At 43.5% G+C, this 26,652-nt stretch overlaps 2 protein-coding genes across 2 annotated transcripts; both read left to right on the top strand.

Annotated features, from left to right (window-relative positions):
* Window positions 1-1,274: 1,274 nt before the first annotated feature.
* On the top strand, window positions 1,275-13,951 carry LOC306710839 (serine/threonine-protein phosphatase 2A 55 kDa regulatory subunit B alpha isoform-like). The gene is made up of 10 exons (XM_079179543.1): window positions 1,275-1,581; window positions 3,604-3,672; window positions 6,435-6,532; window positions 6,876-7,041; window positions 7,695-7,807; window positions 8,666-8,843; window positions 8,974-9,138; window positions 10,863-11,032; window positions 11,762-11,853; window positions 12,274-13,951. Exons 1-10 carry the CDS (start codon window positions 1,575-1,577, stop codon window positions 12,551-12,553), a joined length of 1,338 nt encoding a protein of 445 aa, XP_079035669.1. The 5' UTR covers window positions 1,275-1,574; the 3' UTR covers window positions 12,554-13,951.
* Window positions 13,952-14,351: 400 nt separating this feature from the next.
* On the top strand, window positions 14,352-26,032 carry bnip3lb (BCL2 interacting protein 3 like b). The gene is made up of 6 exons (XM_079179202.1): window positions 14,352-14,799; window positions 18,053-18,275; window positions 20,997-21,075; window positions 21,451-21,554; window positions 21,841-21,990; window positions 23,230-26,032. Exons 1-6 carry the CDS (start codon window positions 14,739-14,741, stop codon window positions 23,276-23,278), a joined length of 666 nt encoding a protein of 221 aa, XP_079035328.1. The 5' UTR covers window positions 14,352-14,738; the 3' UTR covers window positions 23,279-26,032.
* Window positions 26,033-26,652: the final 620 nt, after the last annotated feature.

Raw genomic sequence — 26,652 nt, 5'->3', positions numbered from 1 at the left:
TGTAATTTCTCCTCTTTTTCTAGCTTTAGGTCAATAGTCTTGCTACAAAGCTGTTGTTGAAAAAATCATAAGCTGGATCTCACTTTTGGGGAAAAGCATGAAGCCAACAATTCACATTTTATGTTTTTTTGTATTGTCATTTACTGTAAGTAGACACAAATGTTTAGTTAGAATGGAGTCATTCTCTTATTGCTCTGCTTTCCCTTGAAACTTTAAAGGTAACTTTCCTTTGTATGGCCTCATTTATACAAATGTCAGTATGGCTCAGAATCGATACGGTACTTCCAGCGTGTTACTTTCGGTTTGGAGAAGAAGAAGATAATGGTGCAACAGTGATAAGGACGATGAGTAAGATTGGGCTCATGTTTCATCGCGAATGAAAAGTAACTGACTGCGTACACTAATTTAGCTGAGTATGTCTTTTCCTGGATGTATACTGTTTCAGTTACAATCTGACATCAGGTAATCTCTTTAGTTATTCAAGTCAAGAAGATTCTCTTTTTTCTTTTCTCTCACATCTTAAAGAGCATGCAAATGCGGATTTACAGCGATGATAACAACATTTCATTTGTTAAATATAAAGAGATAAGTTGGGCAAACATACATAAAGGCCTATACACAGTATATACTATAGTGTTATGGTAGTGCAAGAGTGCATGTCGGTGCAAAGGAAACAAATACATATGTATAATTAGTTACTGCATAGACAGAGGTGATTTATGTGCATACATTAGTGGAGAGAGTATAAATGCAGTACATACAGTCTGCTTAGACATAATATATTCATTCATTTTGAGAAAGCTTTCGTACAAAAAATACGACCACAACTTTAGAAAGCATCCCTGAATTGGTTGATAAGTTGTAATGTTAGTCTCATTTAAATGGATACTTAGAGATGCCACATTGGTCCTTTCACTGTGACCAAATGTGCAACAAATACGTACTACATTGTATTTTGTCTTGAGTGCTTTTCATCACAAGAAATATGAATACTTCCGTAAAAACGTGGCTCAAGCGGCAGTATTAGGCTACTGCTTCATTCAGTAGGATAGTCTGACACACTCTCCATCCGTTCTAGCTAAGTGTTTCTTCATCTACGTGCACGCGCGTGCCTGTAAGTCTGCCATTATGTGTGCGCGTGCATTCTAAAAAACCCTTTGGTTCACGTGTGGAAAGAGAGGGGTGGGGAAGAAGTGACTTGTGGGATGCGGCAAGAGAGAGAGAGACCGTGAGAGAGAGAGAGAGAGAGAGAGAGAGAGAGAGAGAGAGAGAGAGAGAGAGAGAGAGACCGAGAGAGAGAGAGAGAGAGAGAGAGAGAGAGAGAGAGAGAGAGAGAGAGAGACCGAGAGTGTGACTGACACATAGAGTGAAACAACAGCGAGGGGAGCGGGAAAGAGAAGGAGGAGAGCATTAAACTAAATCGTTTGCGGTTAATTTAGCGCCTGACATTCAGGTTTGCGCAGACAAACGGCGGAGAATCAGCGGAAGAAAAAGTTCAGACCCCACTAACCAGCGCGTGGGAGTGGGAAGCAGGATCGTGACTGACTGAGACAAGCTCCACTGTCTGTCTCGTCATGGCAGGTAATTCATTCTACCAGTACACACACACAAACACACGTAAACACCACGAACAGGCCGGTGTTTTTACAACAATCCGCTCCAACGAGCTCTCTGGACGGCTGCAAGATTTCGCTAGCCCAGCCTAGTGTCAGTTAAGCTAACGGTTGCTAGCTAACACAACTTAGCAGCTAGTGCTAATGTTAGCCAGTCAGGAAACTCGAGTGTCATCGCCCATCTATCTGGCCTGTCTTTGCCGGCTACAGCTAGCTAGCGATAGCTTGTTTACCACCGGCCGGGACCAGTCTAGCTAGCTAACGCTGCAAACCTTGTTAGCCAAACATTGCTATCCGCAACACCAGCCCTAAACCGCTAAGTTGTGCTTCTCAGACTTGTGCACGGGATTTACAAACTACTATTAAGTATCCTGATCTGCTGTTGATGTTGAAGCAAATAGCTCTGCGGTTTTTCGCCCCAGTGCACACATTTCTCAGACATGCCATGACTGGTTTGACAAGCCAGGCTAGCTAACGTTAGCTCAAACTTTGACATTGCCCACATGCAGGCTAGTTCTCCAGGCCTGCTGCAGACTGAACAAGCTGTTACATATTCTGTGCAATGTCTGACTAAAGGGACTGAAGAGTCATGTGAGCCAGTATTGGGGACATAAATATGCATAAGTGGAAATGTTCTCCTCTCAAGTAAGATTCAGATAGTCGAGGTTTTTGGTTGCCCTAACGTAACGTTAGCATTTCAAATTTCATTCATCAGCTGATACTTGTGCAGTGAATGTAGAGTTGTTGAAAATGATATGCGGCTTAACTCCACTGTATCCAATTGAGATTGTTGGCTATTTATTAATTTAGCAAATAAATGGTCACTACTGGCATGTTTAGGACGTGCATTTGGTCCATTTGGGCGGGGAAATGTCACTGGTCTTAGGGCAGAGGCATTGCACCTCATCCTTTTGTTGAAACTGACTGACTGGGATGATTTGAACATTAACACATCTGTTTACTGTGTGCGTTTTCTTCTGCAAGGAATGCAGGCAATCTATGGGAGTGCTACATTTAGTCCTGACCAGCACCAACCCTGTCCTGGCTGTTTGCTTTAAAATCATGATTCATCTCAGAATACAGTGTATGATGAAGCCACGGTGACTCATAAATGTCCTTGATTATACTGCAGAGCTGTTCCACTATGTTATATCGACAAATCAGACCAGTTTACATTGTGTAATAACAAATGATCACGTGTTAAAAAAAAAAAAATATATGCGGAATTTATCTAGCTATGTTGTGCAATGAGCTGAGTTGAGGAATAACCTGTTGAGGCGAATGATGGAGGTCATCAAACAAGCCAGCATGTTTATTCTTGTTGATGTATTTTTAACTTACGAGTCTGGCGTAAGAGCATCTCCTGCCGGTATAACAGTGGCCCAGCCTTAAAATGAGAGCTGTTTCAAGACTGCCATTACCTTTTATTACTATGATCTGGAGCTAAGTACATGATTTGCAATCAACTTGTCTCTCAAAGCGATAAAACCACTGTGCTTAGGCTCAAATTTAGTTTCTCATTTAGTAGATGCATTCATTCTTATTAGTTTAAAGATCTTTGACATCCAAGTGCCATGTTTCTTAATATTATAAATGTTTTTTTGCCTCTTGATGTGCCCATAGCATAGCTGGCCTTGCAGGTATCATGTGTGGAACACTTGAGGAAATATCTACATTTTGAGTTTAGTTCTAGAGAGAGAGACCGCACATATACGACCACACATATTCCGCAACAGGTCTACCACCTCTCCGCAGTTCCAACTTCATTTCAATTATCCCACACTGCCTAAGAGAGCCAATTTGCTGAAACAAGAACTTACAGATGTGCAACTATTTGCAAGTATCAACGAGGTAAAACATTGTGTAGTTAATTACTGCCGAGGCACTCTGTCCCTCACATTGCACGGGAGCGGGATTCTTGCGATGTCACAAGATCACGTGATCACATATCACGTGATTGTATAAATGTTGATTTACTTTTTGTCTGCAGGACCTGGAGGTGACATGCAGTGGTGCTTCTCTCAGGTGAAAGGAGCCATCGATGATGACGTAGCTGAAGGTATGAGCTCTGCCAAGAGCTAGTATTTGTAAAGCACGGATAGGGAGAGTGTGTAACAGCAGCTCAACGTCTTCCACATTTGTTCCTTTCCCGCCGGCTAGCTGTAGCTCAATTTACCTGTGACGAGCCGTGATGCAACTGTGCACTCCCTGCTTTAGGACGGTAATACGACGGGTCTTAACCCCTTTAACAGTCTTAACCCCTAACAGTCAATTGACAGGTGTGGTCATCATGTAGATGACTAGAGAGTTGGTGCCATTTTTCAAAAGGCTCATTATGTTAAACTCCCACGTCATATAATTCTCTGTGGTGCCACTTCTGTTTTCGCATCATACAGCAACCTTTGTTTTTATTGGAGCCGTATGTGTTCAAGTAGTCTTAATGCAAACCGATCTCCTCTTCCTGCTTCACATTCACAACTTTACCACCGGAAAGTCACTGGAAGGTTCTTATTTCTACAGGAAGTGCAGCCTTGTTTATCACTGCGGCTAGTGACCGACTACTAAGTCTTTTGTAGATCAATTTGGAAACAAACGGCAAAATATGGATATATTTTTTCCCCCAGAGGATGCTTTAGTATTTCATGAATGAATGGTGAAAGAGTCAGCAGCCACAGTGAGCTGGGTAGATGAAGAGCATCAGATGACAGGTGCCACTTTGGCTCTGCCTGCATGATGGATTCTGTCCCGACTATAAGGAAGTTCTGCAGCAGAGCCTTCAGCAGGCCAGATGGCTGCTGATGGACAGAGGTTCACAGATTCTGAATAATAGGTCCATGAGTGTGAAGGCTTATCAGACACAGCGGGTAGAATTGTTATTAAACACAGCGCTTCACTGTATTTTACCTCCAATGTGTGCGTACACATGTATCTGGCCGGTGCTGTGCGTTACCTGATAATGTTGCACTGAGTTTGCACTGAGTTGCCAATTTGTTATTTTGCCTACCCTCGTTGATGTAAATGTGGCGGACAAAGTGATACAAACACCACAAACGACTGCCTCCAAAATGCAGCGCTATTGTTGGTCCTTCTGCGAAACTGTGGCTGCACCCAAAGAGAGAAAATATTTCCCTCATGCACCTTTTGGGAGAAAATGTACGTAAGAATAGTTCTCTTGATTGTATTTCATCGCATGTTTATTTTCGCCAGCTATTCAAATTGCCAGGTAATTCTAGGTTATTGGATCGCGCCACACTTTTGAGTGAAGTCTGTTGTTACGAACACACAAAGGTTGGCCATGCAGCTGCAATCTAAACAGTGACAACCAGATCAAGACAGTAATGTTCAGTTCATAATGCTGCGCAGCAGTCTGGTATGTTTCAACCTTTTCACACATTCCGACAGTTAGGGAGGCCCCCCCCCCCCCCCCCCCCCCCCCCCCCGAAACCCGTTTCTAAATGAGAACCGGTTCTAAATGAGTAAAACCATATTGATATGATCCGGGGTTAAGGGTTCTGCTTTCAGTTCTTTAGAAGTTACAAAATGAGAAAATAGCAACGTCGCCAACCTCCCCTCTCTGTCTCTGTGCCTGTCTTTGCACAAGGGGCGGAGCTGTGCTTTACTCTGACACACACACACACACACACACCGAATCCGGCTCACTACAGCATGAGACACACTTCATGTCAGCGAGACCAAAAAGGTCCAAAGTGTGGCTACATTTTACTCCAGTAGATGCTGATGACTCTCGTCTCAATAAAACCCTCACAAGTAAGAGAGGTAACAGCAGCAGGTTATCAGAACATTTGGCCAACAAGCATAACATAAATGTAGAAATGCTCAGTTTTCTACTGTTTGTTGAGCAGCCGTCCGTCCTCGTCCACTGCAGGTAACACTAGCGATGCCATGCGGAGTTTGCAGATAAGAATAGGTTAATGAATGAAAGCTAATCGCGTAGCTAATTTTTTTAACCGTGAAAGATTTTGGAACTTTTTGTATTGCTGCTCAAGAAAGACTAATTGTTAACAAGGACAATAGAGCAATGTTGATTCTTTTGTTAATTGTGTAGTAAGAGTATCGAAAAGAAACCGAACCGATGAGCAGTATCAGTAAGAGTACTGGGATACGATACCCATCCCTACTGACAGTAGAGTGACAGTAACATGGTACATTATCCTTGGCCTACATTTTCACTCTCACTGTTCTTGATTTATGCAGCGTCCACATACAAAGAGGGACTTCCACTATCCATTAATATGTAATGCATCTTAGAGATGCGGGCAGTTGCTTTGCTGTGAGTTTTGTTTTGTTACACCTGTGATGGACATTCCTCTTTAATAATAATGAGATGGTTATTTGCTTCCCTAGTAGAAGAGCAGTTTTAAGTATGTGTATAGTCCAAATATATTGCCCCCTACGTTTGGCCTCAGGGTACAACGTTCACAAAGACCTCCTCCTACAACCTTTTGCAGCATTGTCCTTCTGCTCCAGCGGGTAACAAAGGGTAAAATAAGTGTGTACGTGTGTGTGTGAGCGAGCTTCTGTTTATAAAGCAACATACTACTGCTGGGGGAAGCGTGTGACGCTGGGGGAGAACTAGTTTACTGATCCTTTTCCATCTGCTCTACATGCTCTGGCACCTCTGGCCTACACACGTGTCCATCTAGTGCACTCTGATTCTAGCACAGATACATCCAGGGTTAGTTGGGATTAAATGAGTGGCTCCTCATGGTCTTAAGTATTTACCCCCTCTTCACCAATTTTAAAGGTCTATATCATATGTGCAAGTTTAAATGTCCATGTTTTTTTGTGTTTTTTTTACAGCGGACATCATATCCACAGTGGAGTTTAACCACACAGGGGAGCTGCTAGCCACAGGAGACAAGGGTGGCCGTGTAGTCATCTTCCAGCAGGAAATAGAGGTACAAGTAATATAAAAGCAAGAGAGAGTTGTGTTTAAGACGAGGATGCTGTGTCGGCGTATCTCTAGTGCCGTAGACTATATGAATGGAAACGCATCCAACATCTGCAACAAACAATCGACCCAGATGTGCACATCACCCGGATGAGGAACACACAAACCCTGAGCCAAACTCCTTATCCTCGCTGCTTTCTTAGTCAGACATCTTTGTCACCATTTTCCCCCTTGATGTTTGCATGCCTGAATTTAGAACAAAAGTGGTCATCACTGGCTTCTTCTTGTCCTAACGTCTGCTCCTTTCATCTTTTTGTCTGATATTTTGCCCGTCTCTCTCTCTCGGGCAGAATAAGAATCAGCCTCAGTTCCGGAGCGAATACAACGTTTACAGCACTTTCCAGAGCCACGAGCCAGAGTTTGACTACTTGAAGAGTTTGGAAATAGAAGAGAAGATCAACAAGATTCGTTGGCTTCCTCAGAAGAATGCTGCTCAGTTCCTGTTGTCAACTAACGGTACGTTAGTCATTTCTAATTGAGCACACGTGCCCAGATATTTAACGGCAATCTGTCGTGACTTTCATTTCCAATTCATACCGGTGACATTAAAACCATAATTAACAGAGAAACTAAAAATAGCCCGCTCCACACTTCACAGTCAAATGTGAGCAAGAACTGGAATGATGTCAGAAAACGTAAGGAGAGTTTTCTCTGCAAGACGGCAGAATTGCCGGGAATCTTCCTGGTAGTTTGAGTATTGATGAGTAATGTTTTCTGCTGTCTACCTCAAACACAATATCCAGGCTCTCTCCTCTCTTTTTCTTGGACCATCATATCACAGTGACGCAGTCATCCCATAGAGGATACGTTACTGGTTCTGTGTGTGCAGAGCAGCTTATGGGCACATCTAATGGCTTTATATAGTCTGTGGCTGTAGACCAGCTACTCGAAGACCTTAAGTGCTTCTTTTTATTTTTTTTCAATCAATGCCAAAAGGCACTAATTAACCAACAGCTCTCAATTGTCACTGGAGATTCAAAGTTCTCAGAAATATGCAAACTGAAAACATCACGTCCTGAAAAATTCTTTTTAACCTTTCTAGGCAAAGAGTGTGCATTTGTCCTGGGTGCTATATTTGTTATTTACATATTTATTCTTGTCTTTGACAGATAAGACAATCAAGTTGTGGAAAATCAGTGAACGAGACAAGAGACCAGAGGGCTATAATCTCAAAGAGGAGGACGGACGCTACAAAGACCCCAACGCCATCACAGGACTGCGGGTCAGTCCCTGAATCAAACGCAGCCAGACCAGCTTCCACCTAGAACTGAAAATAATCTCTGCACAATGTATTTGATGCTTGGTATATTGAGAGAGCGGTGCTGCCCAATTTGGAAGGTTTGCTTCGGGAGGTAATGCAGACTGCATCTCATCAAGCGTCGGTATAACCACGTGGGCGGGTCATCTGAGCAAACCGGTTAAGTGGTTACGGTTATTCTGGCTCTTTTGTAGGCTCAACCTGGGTGCTGGCAGTTTGCTGAGATCACCAAATTATGGATTTCAAAGAATCTTACAGGAGTACGTTTTCCTGCCTTAACTGGAACAGGTGTGACAAAACGAACTGAGTCATCTAATAGGACAAGCTAAATGTTAGCCAAGCGCCGTCTTTATGCCGACATTCCTGAGATCAGCCGAAATACCAATAAGACAACACCTTTTGTGGGTGTGACATGGGTGTGTGGTGGCTTTAACTAAGGCTGCCTATCAACGTGCATCTACACAGGTAACAGTTTAGTACGATCTACAAATTATGAATGGGTGGGCCTCTAACTCGGAAGAGAAGCTAAATTTACACTGACTCTGCAGCCAGCGAGTGCAGCTTATCTGTAATCTTCTTATGACCCGTCGTGGAAGCACATCTCTTCATTAGACTGAAAATTAGAGCGTGTGTTAGTGCTAACTTAGTTAATTAAATACATAGACTACTGCGTGACACCCTACATGCTCTGGTAATAAAAAGTCTATGAAGAGCTTTGAGATGGACTAGAAGTTTGTGCCACAAGGAGCTTTCAGGGCTTCACAACGTCTTCCTGTCTTTTATTACGAGTTTCAGATCATGTCCCGTCTGTGCTCCTCTCAGGTACCGGTTTTAATACCCATGGACCTCATGGTGGAAGCCAGTCCACGGAGGGTGTTCGCCAACGCTCACACCTACCATATCAACTCTATCTCGGTCAACAGCGACGACGAGACTTACCTGTCTGCAGACGACCTCCGCATCAACCTCTGGAACCTCGAGATCACCGACCGCAGCTTCAGTATCCTTTTAAATACTCGTCGCTGTTTATAATCCGTGAAACTCCTCTCTGAATATGAGATCGTCTAATGCCGGGCGGATCTAGGCACCGTCCCAAACAGGTTTGTTCCCTAACCCCTTGCTCTTTTAAGACATTGTTGACATCAAACCGGCCAACATGGAGGAGCTGACGGAGGTGATCACAGCAGCGGAGTTCCATCCTCTCCAGTGCAACACCTTCGTCTACAGCAGCAGCAAAGGAACCATCCGTCTGTGTGACATGAGGGCGTCAGCGCTGTGCGACAAGCACTCCAAGTGTGAGTGCCCACTTTGGTCCCTTTTTTAAATCACCATTCCTCGACAGATGGCTTAAGTACCGCATTCATTAAGCTCAGCCCCCCTGATTGGCATTGAACTACACTCTCGCTCATACTCTCTCTCTGGAGACTAGAGGAGGGTCCCATTCACAAACAATGGAGGATGTGCACGCAGCAGGGAGCCACAATGTCATGATTGCTTATATATGTGTTCAGTATTAAGAAACAAAACAACGTGCTTAAAAATAGTACAATTTACTGTTTAGAGGTGAATCTGTATGTGGTGGACATTTGTTAACTCTAGCTCGCTAACATGATGCACAATATTTATTTATTTGCACAATTCAAACAATAAAATTTCAAAACAAACAAACATAACAGAGATAAATGAATATCACAGTGCAGGAGGAGGCAGAAAGCCAACTGGGCTTATTTGAAGCCTCCACCTATATAATATTAAAATTTTTCAAAATTACAAACATAAAGTATGAATAAGACATTACATTACAACGAAAGAAAGGAAGAAAGAATGAAAGATAAGATAAAAAATAATGTAATTGTGTCAAGTGTGTGCGAGCATGTGTGTGGATGTGAGAGTGAGCATTGTCCTGTGTTTGTTCAGTGATGTTGGTTTATACACCTGCAGTAGCTCATAAGCAATAGTAATACAAGTCCCTATGAGTGAAACAATTATAAATGTAATGTAGCAGACAAAACAAGAAAGACATGAACAATAATACATAAAAGACTGTTACAAGACCGCAGTTAGATGTTCTTTTAGGCACCTTTTGAAACATTTTACAGAGAGACATTTTTTAGTTAAGTGGGAAAAGTCATTCCATAATTTGGTTCCCCTGAACCTTATTGAAAATTGACCTCTGCTAGTCAGTAATTTAGGAGGATGAAGATGTGAGGATTGGCGAGTTGAGTATGAGTGAACCTGTGAATTGAATTTGTAGTAAGTCTTGAAATGATCAGGAATATTCCCTTCACCAGAAAGTATCTTATAAATGAAAACACAAGTTTGGGAAGTGTTGATGTTATAAATATTGAGAATCTGCAATTTCTGAAATAGAGGAGCAGAAGATGAGTGTGACTGTGATCGGGTTGCGATCCTAACAAAACGTTTCTGGAGGACCATCATTTTTTGCAGAGAAGTAGGGAAAGTACTTGCCCAAACTATATTATGTCGCTGCATTAAAACGTCTGATATTGCAGTTGTCTCACAGCTAGAGACCACTCACAGTTGCTGGTTGTTATAGTAACACATCACGCTTTCTGACTCTGGAGTTTGTCAGGAGCTCAGCAGTCAGGAAAAAGTCACCGCCGGAGCAGCGATGTTGACGGGGCTCAAAGAAAGACACAGTCTGAGGTGGCTGAGTCTTAATCGATGGCGTATTCACTGTGGTATTACGAGCATCGCGTGTGCTATGTGGCTCTCTGGAGTACATGAAAACAAGACATGAATCCATCACCATCTCCCCCTAAACTGCAGCGTTTTAAGGATGATATCTTCAGAAATCATGCTCTGCCTCTACGGCGTCGCCCGGCTGAATCCCGCGTGTAACGCAGCCTCCGGATTCAGCACCGGCTTGTTCGTGTTTAGCCTTTTCAAAAACAGGAGCAGGCTCACCTGATAATGCACTGTGGAGAAACCTGTCTATGCTGCATTCAGACTGCATTTCATCTTCGTGTTTGTGTCCTGTTTCCTTCCTCTTGTCCAGTATTTGAGGAGCCGGAAGATCCCAGCAATCGTTCCTTCTTCTCCGAGATCATATCCTCCATCTCGGATGTGAAGTTCAGCCACAACGGACGCTACATGATGACCAGAGACTACTTGTCCGTTAAGATCTGGGATCTGAACATGGAGAGCAGGCCGGTGGAGACCTATCAGGTAAGACTGACCCAAGTGTCTATGTGTCGGGTGTAAACGGGTTATGAGCAATTTGTCATTAGCACGTAAAAACACCGGGTGTTTAGTTTTTGTGCTGCACAGCAAATGTTTTTATCACGCCGATAAAGATGTGAGTTTAAAGTCAGCGTCATGCATCACTCCACTTGAATTGAACCTAAACAAACTTAATTTATTAATAGAACTAAAATTCACCTTGGCTTGTAGGCTGAACATTTAGATTTTTTCCTTGTTTAACATCTGAATTAAGTTCACATTGTTCAAAGTCAGATGAGTAATGTTTTCTTAAGGTTTTAACAGAAATTACACTAAGGTAGTATTTATTCTAAATGTGATTTTTACACTAAACATAATTGTATTCTTATTTCAAATGTAATGACCAATGTGCATTTGTAATGTATAATGTTTATACTGTGTTGTAGCTTCTAATTTAAATGTAAAAGCAAAGATTTTCTTTTTTCCCCTCTTTACAAATAGTGGCCACACCTTGTTTTGTTTCTTACTTGAAATTCCACACAGTGACCACTCGGTGGCACCATAAATTCATGGTGTTGCTGTTCTCTGGCCTTTGCATAGACTGCAGTCTGTTCCGATGTGATCAGCTTCTAGATTATGCGATAAGCACATTGACGTTAACGTGCACAGCGCGATGCTCACAGCGATGTGCGAGTCTCCTGGTGGCCCCTTCACACCTGCCTCTGATCCCTCCAGGTCCACGAGTACCTGAGGAGCAAGCTGTGCTCGCTGTACGAGAATGACTGCATCTTTGACAAGTTTGAGTGCTGCTGGAATGGCAATGACAGGTGAGGACGTGCAGGAGGGCGGACCAACCAACCCCTCAGGGGTACAAAAGGCTTTTAGGAATATCTTTTGAAGTTGGACTGTCTTTCTTTACTTTGTTGGTGCTGTGTTTGAAAAATAATGTCACTATTTTTATTTTTACTGACTGTGCCTACAAATTAGTCATAGTCTTGTAACTATTAACTGAGATTTAAATGTGCTGCTCGCAAGACCTACTTTTAGTAGTCTGTCTGAGTTTTAAAAAAAAGAAGTTGCGTTAAATATATTTGAATAAAAGCAGCGTACCAATGGTGCATTTACATTAAGCCTGTTTCTCAGATTTACACCTAAAACACGTGGATCTTGTGATAGTGATCATTATTCTAAGGTCGTTCATGTTAAAGGCTCACACATCTGTCTCGTGCCCCCCCCCCCCCCATCAGTGTGGTGATGACCGGCTCGTACAACAACTTCTTCCGGATGTTCGACCGCGGCCAGCGGCGGGACGTGACCTTGGAGGCCTCGCGAGAAAACAGCAAGCCCATGCAGGTCCTAAAGCCCCGCAAAGTGTGCGCGGGCGGCAAGCGCAAGAAGGACGAAATCAGCGTGGACAGTTTGGACTTCAACAAGAAGATCCTTCACACTGCCTGGCACCCCCAGGACAACATCATCGCAGTGGCGACGACCAACAACCTCTACATATTCCAGGACAAAGTGAACTAACGACGCGGTGAGCTGAACGTGAGATCTGGCGCGGGTAACGTCATGTGTACCCCCCACCCCACCCCCCCCCACCCCTCCCTTGCAGCCTCATCCAGGGTGATCTGCTGTAACGCCAACAACCAGCATCCCTGTCCGTCACTACTGGGTGACCAGACTTTGCCACTTTGTTCTAGATGTGGACAGAGGAAGCCTCGCTCTTGCCCATCATCAGCCTGTTCGTGGCAGAGTAACACCTGCCTTGTTGTTTAAGTGATGTTGTGCCAATTCTCCCACCCCTCCCCCTCCCCACTTTGGTATGGCTTTTTTTTTTGGCCAGCCCACCTGCCGTTTTCTCCCCCTGGGGTAACATGGGTAAACAAGTTTAATTTCCTTAAAATTCTGAATACAGACACCTTTATTTTTATAACTTTCCCCCCCATGGCCCTGTGGTAGAAAATGAAAAACACTTAATTAGTATGTCCCCTTCTTGTCCTGTGCCATTGTAGTGTTTATTTTTCTAAGAAAAAAAAATGCCACTTTTTCTTTTTTGTATACACCTTTTTATTAATTCATCTGTTGTACTGTCATAGTTTTCTTTAAGTCTCTTCACATGTCTCCCCTCATTCATTAAACCATGCGTACTCAACAGTCACAGTCCCCGACTCACTCGCCGCTCTCACTAACGGGACAGCAACACCTCAGCGGTGGCCACCGGCAGTCTGAGAAGCACAGTGCACTCGTCTGTATTCACAGATTGAGGAGTCGTCCCGCCCACTGCTGCTGTGCCTCAGGCTCTGGGTCGGTCAAATAGGTCCAGACTCAAGAAGACACTTCTTTTTTCTTTTTCTTTTTGAATTGGCTCTATGTCTCGTCATCTTCGTGCATTGGTTCCTCTTCCTCCTTTTGTTTGTGTTCGACAATAGTCAGGTATAAGAGATGGCCTATTCAAAGATAATTATTATGATTGTCATATTTATATTAAAGAGAAAAAAAAAGTTAAAATGTCACCAGATTTGTTCCGTCCCATTTTGTGAAATGAAACTGGACCGTACACGTGTTTTTGAGTGATCTTGAGTATTGTCTTCCCATGGTGCACCACAGCTCCGAGGCAGTACTGCGCAACAGGGAAACCCTTTTGATTTGACACTGGACTTTTGCGGCACCAATTTAAGTACTTGGATGTGTTGGAAAATTTAAAAGAAAAGATTTGAGGCATTAAGTCACTTAAAAGTGTTTAAACTACTGCAGACGTTATTACTGCTACTGTGTGTACTGGTAAAAGAAGCTGCACATGGATTTGCAGCAGTTGATGTCTCCACACGTATTTAAAATGTGGACAGGTCAGACTATGATGATGCCGCTACTAATGTATAACTACAATTTTAAACTATGACAGTGAAGATAATAAAGGAAATACTTTTTGCACCCTTGTGATTGCCTGATCGTTGATGACGTCTCATCTCTGTCCTCTAGCTTTGTCCAATGTGTTCCCCATGTTGATGCCTCTCAGGTCCCAAATCCATGTAAACATAAACAAAATTTAATTGATTAGAACACCTTCAGCTGTGAAAGAGATGAGGGTTTTAAACAAGGAGTGCCATCCTTCTCCATTCGGGTTCCTGCTGGTTTTCAATCATTAAGAATTGCGAGCACCTGGTCCGTTTCCACCCGGATTGGTACCACTGGGGGATTACTGCAAACAGCTGATGTGGTGTCTGGTTGGTTGCGAAAATGTGCCACATGTCCCCCCCTTGTCTCCACTGGCACGCATGAGCCGTGTAGCCTACGTGGTCGCACACACGCCCCCTCATATAAAAGCATCAGCTCATATCTCGTTTGATGTTGTACTTTCGATCAATGATCGATGCTAATAGGTCATGCACGCCGTAGCCCGAGCGGGTGTGTTTTTTCCTAACCCGTTATGTAACCCCGCTCCCTCTTTTGTTATCGCCGGGACAGTGTGACGTCATCACCCAGCTCCGGGAAGGTCTGAGCGGCTCGCGGGCGCTGCTGCTGCTTCCAGACCAGCAAACGACTGGAGAACAAACCGCCGCGGCGCGTTAGCTTAGGTAGACTCTCTCTGAAAAAAAAAACAAAGTGGACTTGCGCACGTCTGAATGTGTGCAGATAAGGTTGTGCGAGCTTTGCACTGACTTGAGCCTTTTTTTTTTTTTTATGCAACCCGCCCTGCTCAGCAGCCGCTACGATGTCCGACGCTGCTAACGCGGTTACTTCTACAGACAACAACGGAGACTCCGGGCTTCACGGTAAGCTAAATCACCAAACTACTGAACTGGAACAGCCTGTCAAGTGTGTTTTCTGTCAGGAACGGGTCGGGGTTTCACGTGTATGTGTTTAAAACATGTTTTTTTGAGTGTTCTTAATCATTAAATATAGTTTATTCTACCAGTTTTGTCTTTTCTTTTGGCCGCGAAGCTACACTGACAGGGGGGCAAAGAGAACGCTATGTTCCGTGTTTATTGACAGTGGCGGAGCCAATGGCGTTCCGGCATGCTTGACTGACGGTCAAATGAGCCAATCAGCGACTCACGCGAGGAGGTAGAGGTGGGTTCAAGCTCTGTCAACAAGCTGAGGACGAAACAAAAAAAAAATGGGTGAAGAGAAATTTCGACCATTTACACGTAGTCGCTGCATTTTACAGTCAGTGATATCTAAAGACATAGCAGAAACATGACCAGATATCAAACGTTTGTTCCCTCATTAGTCTTTTCATCTTTAAAAAAAAATATCCCTTTTAAAAGTAATTCAGGATATCTACATAAATCACTGACTAAATTATCATTTGGCAAATAGCATGTTTCCCACAGTGCGCTCACTGCATCACATGGACATTGAAATAGAACAAGCTACATGCCATACCTCGGCTTGCTAAAGCCGTTAGACACGTATACAAAGGGCTGTTTATGAACCCTGCTGCACTGAGTCAGGGGCTCACTAAGTAAAGTTTTACAACACTTAGTGGGTCCGTGACTAGGCATGCTATTTATGGCTACAGTGACAAGGGGACAGGCGGTTTAGACATGAGGGGGAGGGGTTTACAGCACTTATTTTAAGAGATGCATGGATTATCTTTTTAATAGGATCAGATAGCCAGTGATTAATAGTTGTGGAGAAAGCAAGTTGCCAGTAATACGCTGTTGGATGGAAATAGTATTCTACCCTGACTCGTATTCAACAGCATGTTGGCTCATATGAGGTGGAAAGCAAGCAACATGTGTCATTATGTTCAAGTCTGGTATTCCTCTTGTATATCTTTAAAACAGCCCAACATCATTGTTTCCCCCCACTACCTCTGGTGGGGCCCCATAATCCCTTGCTGATTGAGCCAGGAATAACCTAAGTTATGAAGTATATGATTCACTTTAGATTTTATTGACAGTCTCATGCACCAGGACATATTAGGCCATAAAAGCATGCTGACACACCGCTTTTGGGGACAATGAGACCATGCACAGATCCGATGGAGAGGCCTGCAGCGTGATCTGATATGTGAGACTGTGTTATTTCTGGCATTTCCTGGAGCTCTCGCGTCATGTTTGTCTAACACTTGGGAACTTCGGGCAATAGGGCAGCCTCGGCCCTCCTCCTTAGCCTCCGGAATCAGTAGATCAAAGAGGTCACGGCGTGTCCGCTTCCTCTAAACCCACCCAACAGCTGATAACCGGCCCTGTGGCCAGAATGTTCGGATGCTCCAGCGCCACAGCGATGTGGTTTTGGAGACAATGGGCTGTCGCCAGCGGCTTGGCTCGCAGTCCGCTGGGTAATCCGCACGATGAGTGCAAGTGCTGAGTCGAGGCCGGTTTTATCGGGGGGGTTATGACTGGCCGGATGCCTGAACTGTGCAACTCAGTCCCCTGAAAGCTCATGTGGACATGGTGTTTACTAACCGTTATGGGGTCATGTGACCTGCAGGAGGCCTTCCTCTTTTTTTAGGAGGACAGAAGGAAAAAGTGATTTTTTTACGAGGTATATTAAGGACCCCCCCCCCCCCCTCCAAATACTTGCCCTTGCTGCCCCTCCTCTGTAGTTGTAACTTGTAACCCGCCTCTGACAAGCCGTAACTCCTCAGCTGCCTTCATCCCTGAGTTCACGTACAAACACAGTGGGCGTCGTATATCAGTCAAGGTCCACAAGACACCACAGCGCACACGCAGACAGGCATTTACTGCCCTTTCACCACACAGCATCATATAGAGCTTTACTCGTGGACTCCTCTGACTGCCAGGCTCAGGCTGTCGTCTCTTTCCCAGATGAGGAGCAGGAAATCATTTTGATGCCTTTCATCTCTTTCTCATCCAGCCTTCACCTTGGTACACCTGGCAAGACTTTAAAGGCCCCCAACTGTAACGATCTCTCCCCGCACTGACAGATTTCTGACATATTGTCTGGACTATCGCTCTGCAGAAAGGAAGAAAATAAGACGAATACTGTCACCACATAAATAATTCAAAGTTTATTTTTCTGAGTAATACATTTTTTTCCACAATATACATCGAAACACAAATGCAAAAGCATATGTGCAATTAATATAATGATGGGTCATATTTGCTTTATGTGTGTCGGTTTAGGGTCCAACTGTTCAGGTTTGCTCACTGGGACACTTAACTGTAACCTTCAGCTTATTGGAAGCTTTTCGCTCATCCAAAAGCTTCTGGTGTGTGTGCATATATAATCAAAGGTGAAGCTTGGGAAAAACAAATATCAGTGGCGGTACCAAAACATAAGATTAGGTAGGCAGTGCATTATCCCCTGCTGTAGAGGCACAGACGGGCTGCTGTTCTTCCAAAAGGCTGGTTAGACGCACCAGAATGAAAAAGAGGACACGGTTAAATGATGCAGCTCATTTGCACACTTCTGGTTTTCGGGGCCAAGGTAAGCAAATGGACTGCTCCTCAGGGCATACCGGATCTTGGGCTGAGCAGGATATTGGTTTATTGGCTTTTTTTTTTTTTTATATGACTTTACACTGTGTCAGCCGGCCCCGACACTTGTATGTAACAAACCTTTTGAAAAGCAATGCTACATTTTATGTCTAATAATGGTCTTTACTCATGAAGTCCAGCTCTTTTACATAAACTCAGTTGAAGGACTACTTTGTAGAACAGTTTGCTGCCATGCCAAATAGTTAAGAGTTTGTGTCAGTACCTCAAGTTGTACTTAATATCATCTGAGAATGGTTTTCTACCACAATCACTGTAGTGCTTATTTTTCGTATGTGTGTGTGTGTGTATATATATATATATATATATATATATATATATATATATATATATATATATAAAAAGTTTATTTTTGGAATATTAAGATCAAGTGAAAATTGGGAATGAATTCAAATAAAAGCACAGGAATGTAAACTTTTTTTTTAATCTCCTTGTTGCAAAGGAACGATGCGTAATAAATTATGGTGGTTTGTGTTTTCTTGCTTGTGAATTTTTTTTTTCCGCAGCACTGCTGTTCTATGAACGGAAGTTCGACGTTTGTCTGTTTTTTCCCCCACAGGGTCCTGGGTGGAGTTGGAGATGAACAGAGGCACAGCCGGAGCAGCCCTGTCGTCCTCCACGGCCCCGGACCTGCTGCCCCTCCCTCAGGTGGAGGAAGAGGAGGCCATGGTGGGGGGGCTGGAGCACGTCCCGTCCTCGTCCTCGATCCACAACGGGGACATGGAGAAGATCCTGCTCGACGCCCAGCACGAGTCAAGCCGCAGCAACTCCTCCTGCGGCAGGTAGTGTTCGTGGGGAGTGCTGCTGCATATTGGGTAGAAACGTTGTACAAAGACTTCTGTGGCTCCAGAGGAAGCTGTGTGAAGTCTGATGAAGTTTAATTGGAGGGGTGTAATGAGAGAGAAGTGGCTCAAGGGTACATTAACCGCCACCGGCACAACACACCCACATCTCCGACCGAACTGTCAGTGGTCAAATAGTTGCACTATGTGTAATGTAGGCACCAACGTTTTAACAAGGAAGAAGAATATGTGGAAGGAAAAAAAAGACTATCTCGGGTTCTGCTTCATAGATTTTGATCCTTAAAAAGATTTTTTTAACAATGAATCCGGCAATAGTGCAATGCTGAATCACTGGAGTACTCTCCAGTGTACTGAACCTGACCTCTGTTCTCCCTCTAGTTGTACCTGTTATTGAAAAAAAGAATTTAAATGCAATTTTAAGAATTAGAATGCATAAATAACTTAAAAGTGTAATAAACCATATGTAGGTATCAAACTCTTTCTTTTGCTCTGGGATGCACTAAATAATGGCTGTTATTCTTCCTAACATTAAATGCAGACGAGGACACAGGAATCTTCACCTTCCTGTAAAAGTTCAGAGAAAGTCACGAGTTCTTGGGTTCAGACCAGTCTGTGCTCGTAGTTGTGGAAGACTGAGAGCACGTGGTGGAGTTGGTTGCTCCGTTCTAATGTTCCTCTTAACTTTCCCTCCGTGTAGAGCATCCTGCCTCCGAAGTTACATTCTGTTTCAAAAGCCGAATCACTTCCACGCTGTGTGCTGAGATGATCATAAGCCTTGATCCGATATAAAAGCTCGAGGATGTTTGGAAACCTTTTTTCCACAAACTGTTCTCTCCACTTGATAACGATGCCTGTATAAAGGTGTGAGCTTATGAAACCACACAAAGTGAAACACACACCTGCCTCTCTGTTCCCTTTGCTAATGGTAGAAATGAATTTATGGAATTTGAATGAAGGGATGAGCATATATATTAACATATTAGACGTCTATAATACATTTTAACATAAAGGGCTGTTTTTTCACTCGCTCGTCTCACACAACCCATACACTCATTTTAATCTGTGCAGATGTCTGCACTGGCTTTGCACAGGTAGCGTCTCCTGGCGGAGATGATGATGATAATAATGAAAGAATATACCATTTTGCACTACAGCCACCCTGTAGTTGAACATCATCTTGATCCGATCTTGCTCATTTAAAAACATCTTGGTGAGTTTGAAAAAGAATCCGTATTGAAACAGTTATTGTAGTTCAAATGAGAGAACAGCAGTCATGAGCGGCGTGGAGTTAAACTGAACTTTTCATCCTCGGCGTAGCTGCCCAGAGGGCTGCTCGTCTGCTAACCACCCCATAAAAACTCACGGGGGAAAGTGAAACTTAATATCCTTTTATCATGAGAGCCGTTTAATATTGCTCACATAGCTTCTACAAACCCTCAACTTTCCGTAATATGTGGGAAATTGGCCCATTAATCAGGAGTGGCTTGTCTTTCGTAATTGCCCTCTCAGCGCGTTGAGTCAGCGCTGACTCTCACTTGACAGCTGCTCAGGAGTCGAGTCGGCTTCTGCAAATTTAAAGTGACGTCTTTTTCACAGCTTGCCTCCCATTTTAATGAGGACGTGAGAAAAAACACAAACATCCCGACCCTTCAGACTCCCGGCCACATCGTTGTGCGCGCGTGTAATAAACTGGGAGTGCTGAGATACAGCAGAGCCTATCAAGAGAGCCGAGCAGTCAGCTGTCAGCGGGTCACCTGAGGATGTTTTCGAGAACACAAGACCTCTGCATCAACAAGCTGCCCTGAAATAAGCAGGAACGCCAACATCAACACGGTTCCGTGTGAATACTTTTAGAACAACCAAAGTGTCCTATTACACAGATTTAATTAGGAACATGTTTTCTTTACTTGTCCTTCCAAGACACACACACACGCACACACACGTACACACACACACCTCAGAGGTCAGAGTACGAGAGCAGCAGGACTTCACCACTGGGTCAACGTTCCGCTCTGTCCTCGTCGAGGTGTTGTAACGTCACGCTGTAGTGAGGACTCAAGTGTGCGTGAAGTCATCAGACTGGAGTGAAACTGAAAATATACAATACAGAATGACTGTTTTGTCACAGATATATATATATATATATATATATATATCCCATTTTAAACAATTAAATGTAGCAACACTAAATATAACTTATAATAAACTTCATGGACGAATATCCATAAAGCGGCAACATTACATTCATTAGATTCTTCTTAATATCTTTAGAAAAGCTCTTGAACAACAATATTTCATCTTACTGGCTTAAAGGAAACTTATTGGCTCCACTTCCTGACAGAATAATCATTGATACCTGTGAGTCATCAATGATTAACATTTTTTTTAATTAAGTGAATAATTGCTCAATTTCCAGAGCCAAATATGTCGTTGTATATTTTGTCTGATCACCAAAAATCTTAACATTTGTGATGGTGCAAAATGATGAAAGACCATCTAAAGACCATTATTTGATCATCAGAATAGCCGTCCATTCATTTTACATTCATTGATTAAGTGACTGGTCTTCTTATTACACCAAAGCCAGTCGGCAAGTGTCTCAAGTACATAATGTAGCCAGAAGTATTGATGAGTTCATGACTTTGTAAATAAACGAGGCCTCTGATTTGTTGTTGTTTTCTTTTAACGTTTTGCACACAGCCCCCCGCGGCCCCACAGCCCCCAGGATGACGGACAGATCATCTTTGACGTGGACGTGAGCGGCAGAAGAGACAGCCAAGTAAGAGCTCGTGTGCCTCCATCAGTCTGTTGTCATGGCAACCCCAACCACTGGCCCTGAAGTGGTGTCTGTGTGTGTGTGTGTGTGTGTGTACATGAGAATGACAACTGCCGTCTGCCTTTTAGTTTCCATGGAGATGGCTGCCGCACCCGATGTGGATTCCTCTTTGTTTTGCCCCAGCATGTGTTGTCACTATTAGTTTCACTCTCTCTGTCTCTTGATCTCTGCCAGGAAACATGACACACACACACACGCGCCATTTAGCAAACTCTGCCTCCAGGGTTTATGTCCATGATGAGCATTCTTTCAAGTCAAACAAGACACAGTCTGTATGTTTATGTGTGTGTGTGTGTGTGTGTGTGTGTGTGTCTTCAGTCAGAAGAGGACGTCTTGGACAAGGAGAGGGACATGGACATCCTGATGAAGGACGCAGACTGGGTTGCTGACTGGTCCAGTCGACCGGAGAACGTTCCCCCCAAGTGAGTCTCAAACTCGGTAAACAGCAGCGTGATGTTTCCAAGGCAACTGAACACACACACACACACAGCTGCTCGTTAGTCATTATCACGATGAAGTTTGGTCTCGAGCGCAAATGTAAAACCAGCGGCTGGACAATGTGCACCAAACAAGTTTTGAAGAGAAGACGGTTAATCGACGTACAGAGTGAAGCCGTAGAGCTCATAGAATGAAGTACACGACAACAGCAGATGTGTTTGGGGGCGGGGCTTTGCCGTGTCGTGTCTAAAGCGACTGAACATTTTGCAGGGAGTTTCATTTCCGTCACCCTCGACGTTCAGTGACACTAAGCATGAGGAAGACCGGGGCCATGAAGAAAGGAGGAATCTTCTCCGCCGACTTCCTCAAGGTCTTCATCCCCTCGCTGCTGCTATCGCACATCCTCGCTCTGGGGCTGGGGTAAGAAAACAAACACAATCTGACAGCAGTTTAATCAACAATCCACATCAGTTATGTTCCTTTTATTCTATTTCTTCTCATTACCTGTCCTCCTCCCCCCCGTTAGAAGTTCTAATGTGTTTTATTTTGAATATAATATTTAGTTGTACGTAAAGGCCACTAAGGGGAGCTGTAGAACCGCAGACTGTGTCCTCCCTCCGTTCATATCGGTGCGGTCGAACTGGCGGAGCAGCTGCCAGACAGAGAGGCTGCACACCTGCTGTCTGGTTGTTGACTCCCATGAGCCCTTTCTGCCGGCGATAACGCTCGTTAGGACAATCAGATAATGTGACAGGAGGCCGCTCTTGTACGTGACGCGGTACGCGATGAGTGTCGATAACAAAGCTTTAGTCAGTAACAAAATCTCTGTTGGCCATTCAGGTAGTTCATACGGTGACATAATAAGTCACTGTGGGGCTCTCTCTGATATGTAGCTGTTGGTTATGAGAAAAAGGGCTCGCTGTTTATTATTGGTATTTGTTCACAGTATTGGTTTCTGTCTTTATCAACTGTCAAAAGCTATTGATATATTTTATATATATATATATTTATCCAATTGCTAAATTAACATTATGGGGGTCTATTTTTTTCTTAGTAAGTCCTGTAACTTGGACCTGGACTGGAGGCGTCTGGACTTATCCAAAATAAAATAAAAGCATGTTTCATGCGTAGTCAAAGGTTTAGTGACATCTGACTGGAGAATTAGTGCCACCAACTCTCGATCTCAATCTCGATGCTTAACTTAATATTCGCACAGCAGTAGTGGATGGAAACTAGGGGTGGGAATCGCCACAGGCCCCACCATACGATATCATCACAGTCAAACATTTTGCGATATGCTTAATATTGCGACATCAAACATTGCGATATGTTGCGCTTTATGATCTATTTTCAACTGCAAATCTGTTTTGACCTGATAAGATACAGTTTTCACCCAGTCCATCTCACTTCAGTCCATTTCTAATAGCAATTCATGTTACTATTCAAGGATTTAAAGATTATTTATTGTCATTATGCAACACAGGGATGCACAACGAAATTCTGCCGAAGCCCATTTGTAACACAGCAAACGCAAAACAAACACAGTAGTACAGTCCTGTAGTGCATTTTTATAAAATTTGCATCGTCAGGAATGTAAACGGCAGCAACAAAAGTCAACCCGCACGGTGATGTGTAACCTGCTCCCTGTCCTCTCCACAGAGTGTACATCGGAAAGAGGCTGACCACGCCCACCGCCAGCTCCTTCTGAACCTGGAACTGAAGAAAAGTGCCTGAGGAGGGGCCACGAGTCGTCGTCGTCGTCGTCGTCGGAAGTTTTGTTGTCGCGAGAAGAATGTCTTCTCCCTCTGTCCCGCCTGCCCCCCCCGCTCCCCCCCCCCTCGTCCCTGAGATATGACATGTTCTCAGGAGAGATGCATCCCCCCTTCGCCTTTTTTTGTTCTCTAACTGTCTGTAGATACCCCCCCCCTCTCCCGCCTTATATCCTTCACTCATTTGCGTGCGCTTTTTTTTCGAAAGAATGAATAAGGTCATGTTTCACTTTCTCGATGTTTATCAGCGGGTGGGTTTCCAGGGAGGGTCGCAGCATCAAACCAAACTCTTCTACTACACACTGCCCCTTGATCATGTGACAACAGGGGAGGGCTGTCCAGCTTTAGAACTGACCACAGACTGGGCCGCCTACGCCAGTAGCCCAGCACTCGATTCTGAAAAGGGTTTCGACCAAATCCCGCCGTCGGCCACGCAAAACCGAAAATGTGAGCATGCCTTTTTTTTGAAAGTAGCCATTTTCTTTTTAGCTTTTTAATTTATTTTTACTAAAGTGGTGGTTTATTGAGCGGGTGCAATGATGACAGTTACCATAGTGGCCATGTTAAACCGACGCGCGCTCATGAATTGCACTGGGGAAGTCTCTGGCTCTGTCTGCCAGACGGGACAGATTCATGGGACCTTTTTTTTTTTTTTCTGCGATGGGAACTAGAATCTACTCAATTCTGCATCTGAATGAATATTTAGCAACGCGAGAATAACTGGATGTAAGGGTGTAGGTGTGTGTCGTGTCCCTCTCTGCGAGTGCACTAACAGTATTTCTTCACGGTCGGGTCCTTCGCTTGCGGCGCTGCACGTTCCACAAAGGTCCAGGCGTCTGTCCAAACGGTGTCCACGTTGTCTTTCCAGGGAGCTTCCTAGTGTGTCTGCAACATATCGTGGAGCTGGTTTGGTCCCAACAGATCAGTTGTCACTTATCTTTATGATACTGTGGTCATTGTTTCATGTCCGAAGTCATCAAAAAGCATTCGTTGCCTAAAAGCTTTCTTTTTTTGGCATTTGTTTTGAGGATTTTTGAGTAGTTTTATTTAAAAGTCGAAGTATTTCCTGAAAGATGAGTTAAATATCAAACTGGAATCAGTTGACTTTTACTTTCCAGATGTTGGTTGGGTCAGGAGAATTGATTTGTCTTTGTATAGGAATGTGCAGTGGTGGCCCGGCCCTGCTTTCTAACACTCCAACGCGTCCACAGAAATACTGGCACCAAGCTGCAGATGAAGGGAACTGACTCCAGGGTTTTGACATTTGTCGCGGTGACACTCCAGATGTTCAGCCACTTCCAATCGACTGGGGGGAAGGTTTGTTTTTTACCTAAACGGGCTCTACTTTATGTGTAAACACACGTACTCGTCTAGTTCAGTGAGGTCCACAGCGTGATGGAAAAGCTTCATCAGACTTCCGCTTCTCGGCAGTATCTGAGGTTGGACTGTGGCCAGTTTTGTCCCAAGTGGACCTTCCACAGCCAGACCCGGGTCAAACAATATTTGATGTAGAAGTTCAGATCTCCTTGAACACCCATCCAGAGGATAAGAACTCCTAGAGATCTGATATTTGAGTTACTCAGGAGTAAATGAACTTTATTTTTTCCTTCCACTTGATGGTTCGTTTGACGACTGCTTTGATAGATGTACAGGTTTTGACTGATATGATGACACAATGATTTTCAGTTTAAAAAGGTGAACACTGTACTACCCGATGTTGCTTTGGTTGCCTTTTCAAAAGAAACTGCTGAATGATTTTTATGATTGCTGCATTTCACGGAGCAAGAAAAGAGGAATAACCTCTCTGAGCTCTGACAGTGTTTTAAATCAAGGGTTGAGTGTCATAGATGTGAAAGTATCTGAAAACAACACTACGTAACTTTTTTTCTGCTATCGACAGCTACTTGAAGCAAAAGTCCAATTAGCCGCTCTTTGATATCATTTAGCTGCAAATACTATTTGACCCGGCAGGTCGACTCAGGTCCCGTTTTATCTTTTTAGTTTTCATCACATCCAGACGATACATACAAGGTGCTGGACAGAAAAGCATGTAAAAGACGGGAAAATAGAGTCGGCGTGCGAGATGATGCTCCAAAGAACATTTAATCGATGACCAAAGGTCACGTTTTGAGGGTCCAGCTCTTCTTTGAACCGTCACTGGTGGTAATCAAATGCATGTTCACGGATGCGTTATCGAGTGTGCAGACTCTATTTCTTCTGTCTTCTCTTTTAGTTTGAACTCTTATGACGGACTCATTAACTACGACGACCTCCATTTCAAGCACACAGGTACTTTTGTGTGACACAACCCGGTTCCCTGCTTGTCAGCAGTATTGTGGATCCCTCTCTCCTGTTTTAAGTGTTTTTTTTGTTTTGTTTTTCCCTGATGTTGCAGAAAGATTGTGAACGCACAGAGAAGGAGTCGAGTTTATAAGATGTGAAAACAGGAACCCTCATTGTTGATGGCAGAGCCTACTGTGAATAGGAAAGGTGTGCAAAGAGACTTCCCTCAGCCTGCGATGGTCTAACATTAGTTATTGTAATGATGCGTTTGCTTTGATTTTCTTTTTCCCACCACATTGGAAGATTTAATCAAGATTTTGTCATTAAAAATGACCTGAATGAAGCTTTTCCCTGAGTGCGCCCTTTCTTTTTAAATGTATGACAGTTCTGAATAAATCACTGTAAACCTGTTTAATACTTCAGCCTTTTTAAAGATTTATGACTGAATATCTTTATGATTAGAAACAAACTGTGGAATTTAACCATGCTGACAAATCCTAGGGTGTGTCAAATCGTATTTTGCTAAATGCTGCTTTGAATTCCAAAATGTAATTAACTTTTTAATTGAAAACAATTTCCCCTTTTGTTGGTGCTTAAATGTGTTCAAACTAATTATAATTTTCATGTTTTATTCAGTCATTTTTCAGCTTCTACTTTGAAATAATGATCGTTATAAATGATATAAGTTATCAGAACTCTAAAGTGATCAATGTCCTAAAAATGCTGGTTTTGTTTGACCAGCAGCCCAAAAATATCTACAATATTCAATTTACCATATTATGGAACTATAAGAAGCATCCCAGTCTCAAAGTTCTCTGAACAATACAACCACAAAAGTCCTTAAAGAGGACAGACGTATTAACATTTAGAAGAGTTTTGGTAAAGAGCTAAAAGCGAAACGCCCAAGCATGGTTCACGCCGTGAATTAAGTGTTTTTTTTTTGCGTCTCCTGAGGCATCGGACTACTCAGTTGTTTCCCAAACTCGCTAGAAACTCCTACGAACTCTGCTTGACGCTTCATATGAAGAAG

The sequence above is a fragment of the Pholis gunnellus genome, assembly GCF_910591455.1.
Source record: "Pholis gunnellus genome assembly, chromosome: 18".
Lineage (NCBI taxonomy): Eukaryota > Metazoa > Chordata > Actinopteri > Perciformes > Pholidae > Pholis > Pholis gunnellus.
This window is presented reverse-complemented; position numbering and strand designations above follow the sequence as displayed.

Excerpts from the sequence above, each read along its gene's own strand:
- LOC306710839 (XM_079179543.1), top strand. Across the intron at positions 9,139-10,862 it reads GTGCGACAAGCACTCCAAGT|TATTTGAGGAGCCGGAAGAT; the intron begins GTGAGTGCCCAC and ends CCTCTTGTCCAG. Across the intron at positions 11,854-12,273 it reads TGCTGGAATGGCAATGACAG|TGTGGTGATGACCGGCTCGT; the intron begins GTGAGGACGTGC and ends CCCCCCCATCAG.
- bnip3lb (XM_079179202.1), top strand. The coding sequence starts at position 14,739 with ATGTCCGACGCTGCTAACGCGGTTACTTCTACAGACAACAACGGAGAC. Across the intron at positions 18,276-20,996 it reads AGCAACTCCTCCTGCGGCAG|CCCCCCGCGGCCCCACAGCC; the intron begins GTAGTGTTCGTG and ends TTTTGCACACAG. Across the intron at positions 21,555-21,840 it reads CCGGAGAACGTTCCCCCCAA|GGAGTTTCATTTCCGTCACC; the intron begins GTGAGTCTCAAA and ends AACATTTTGCAG.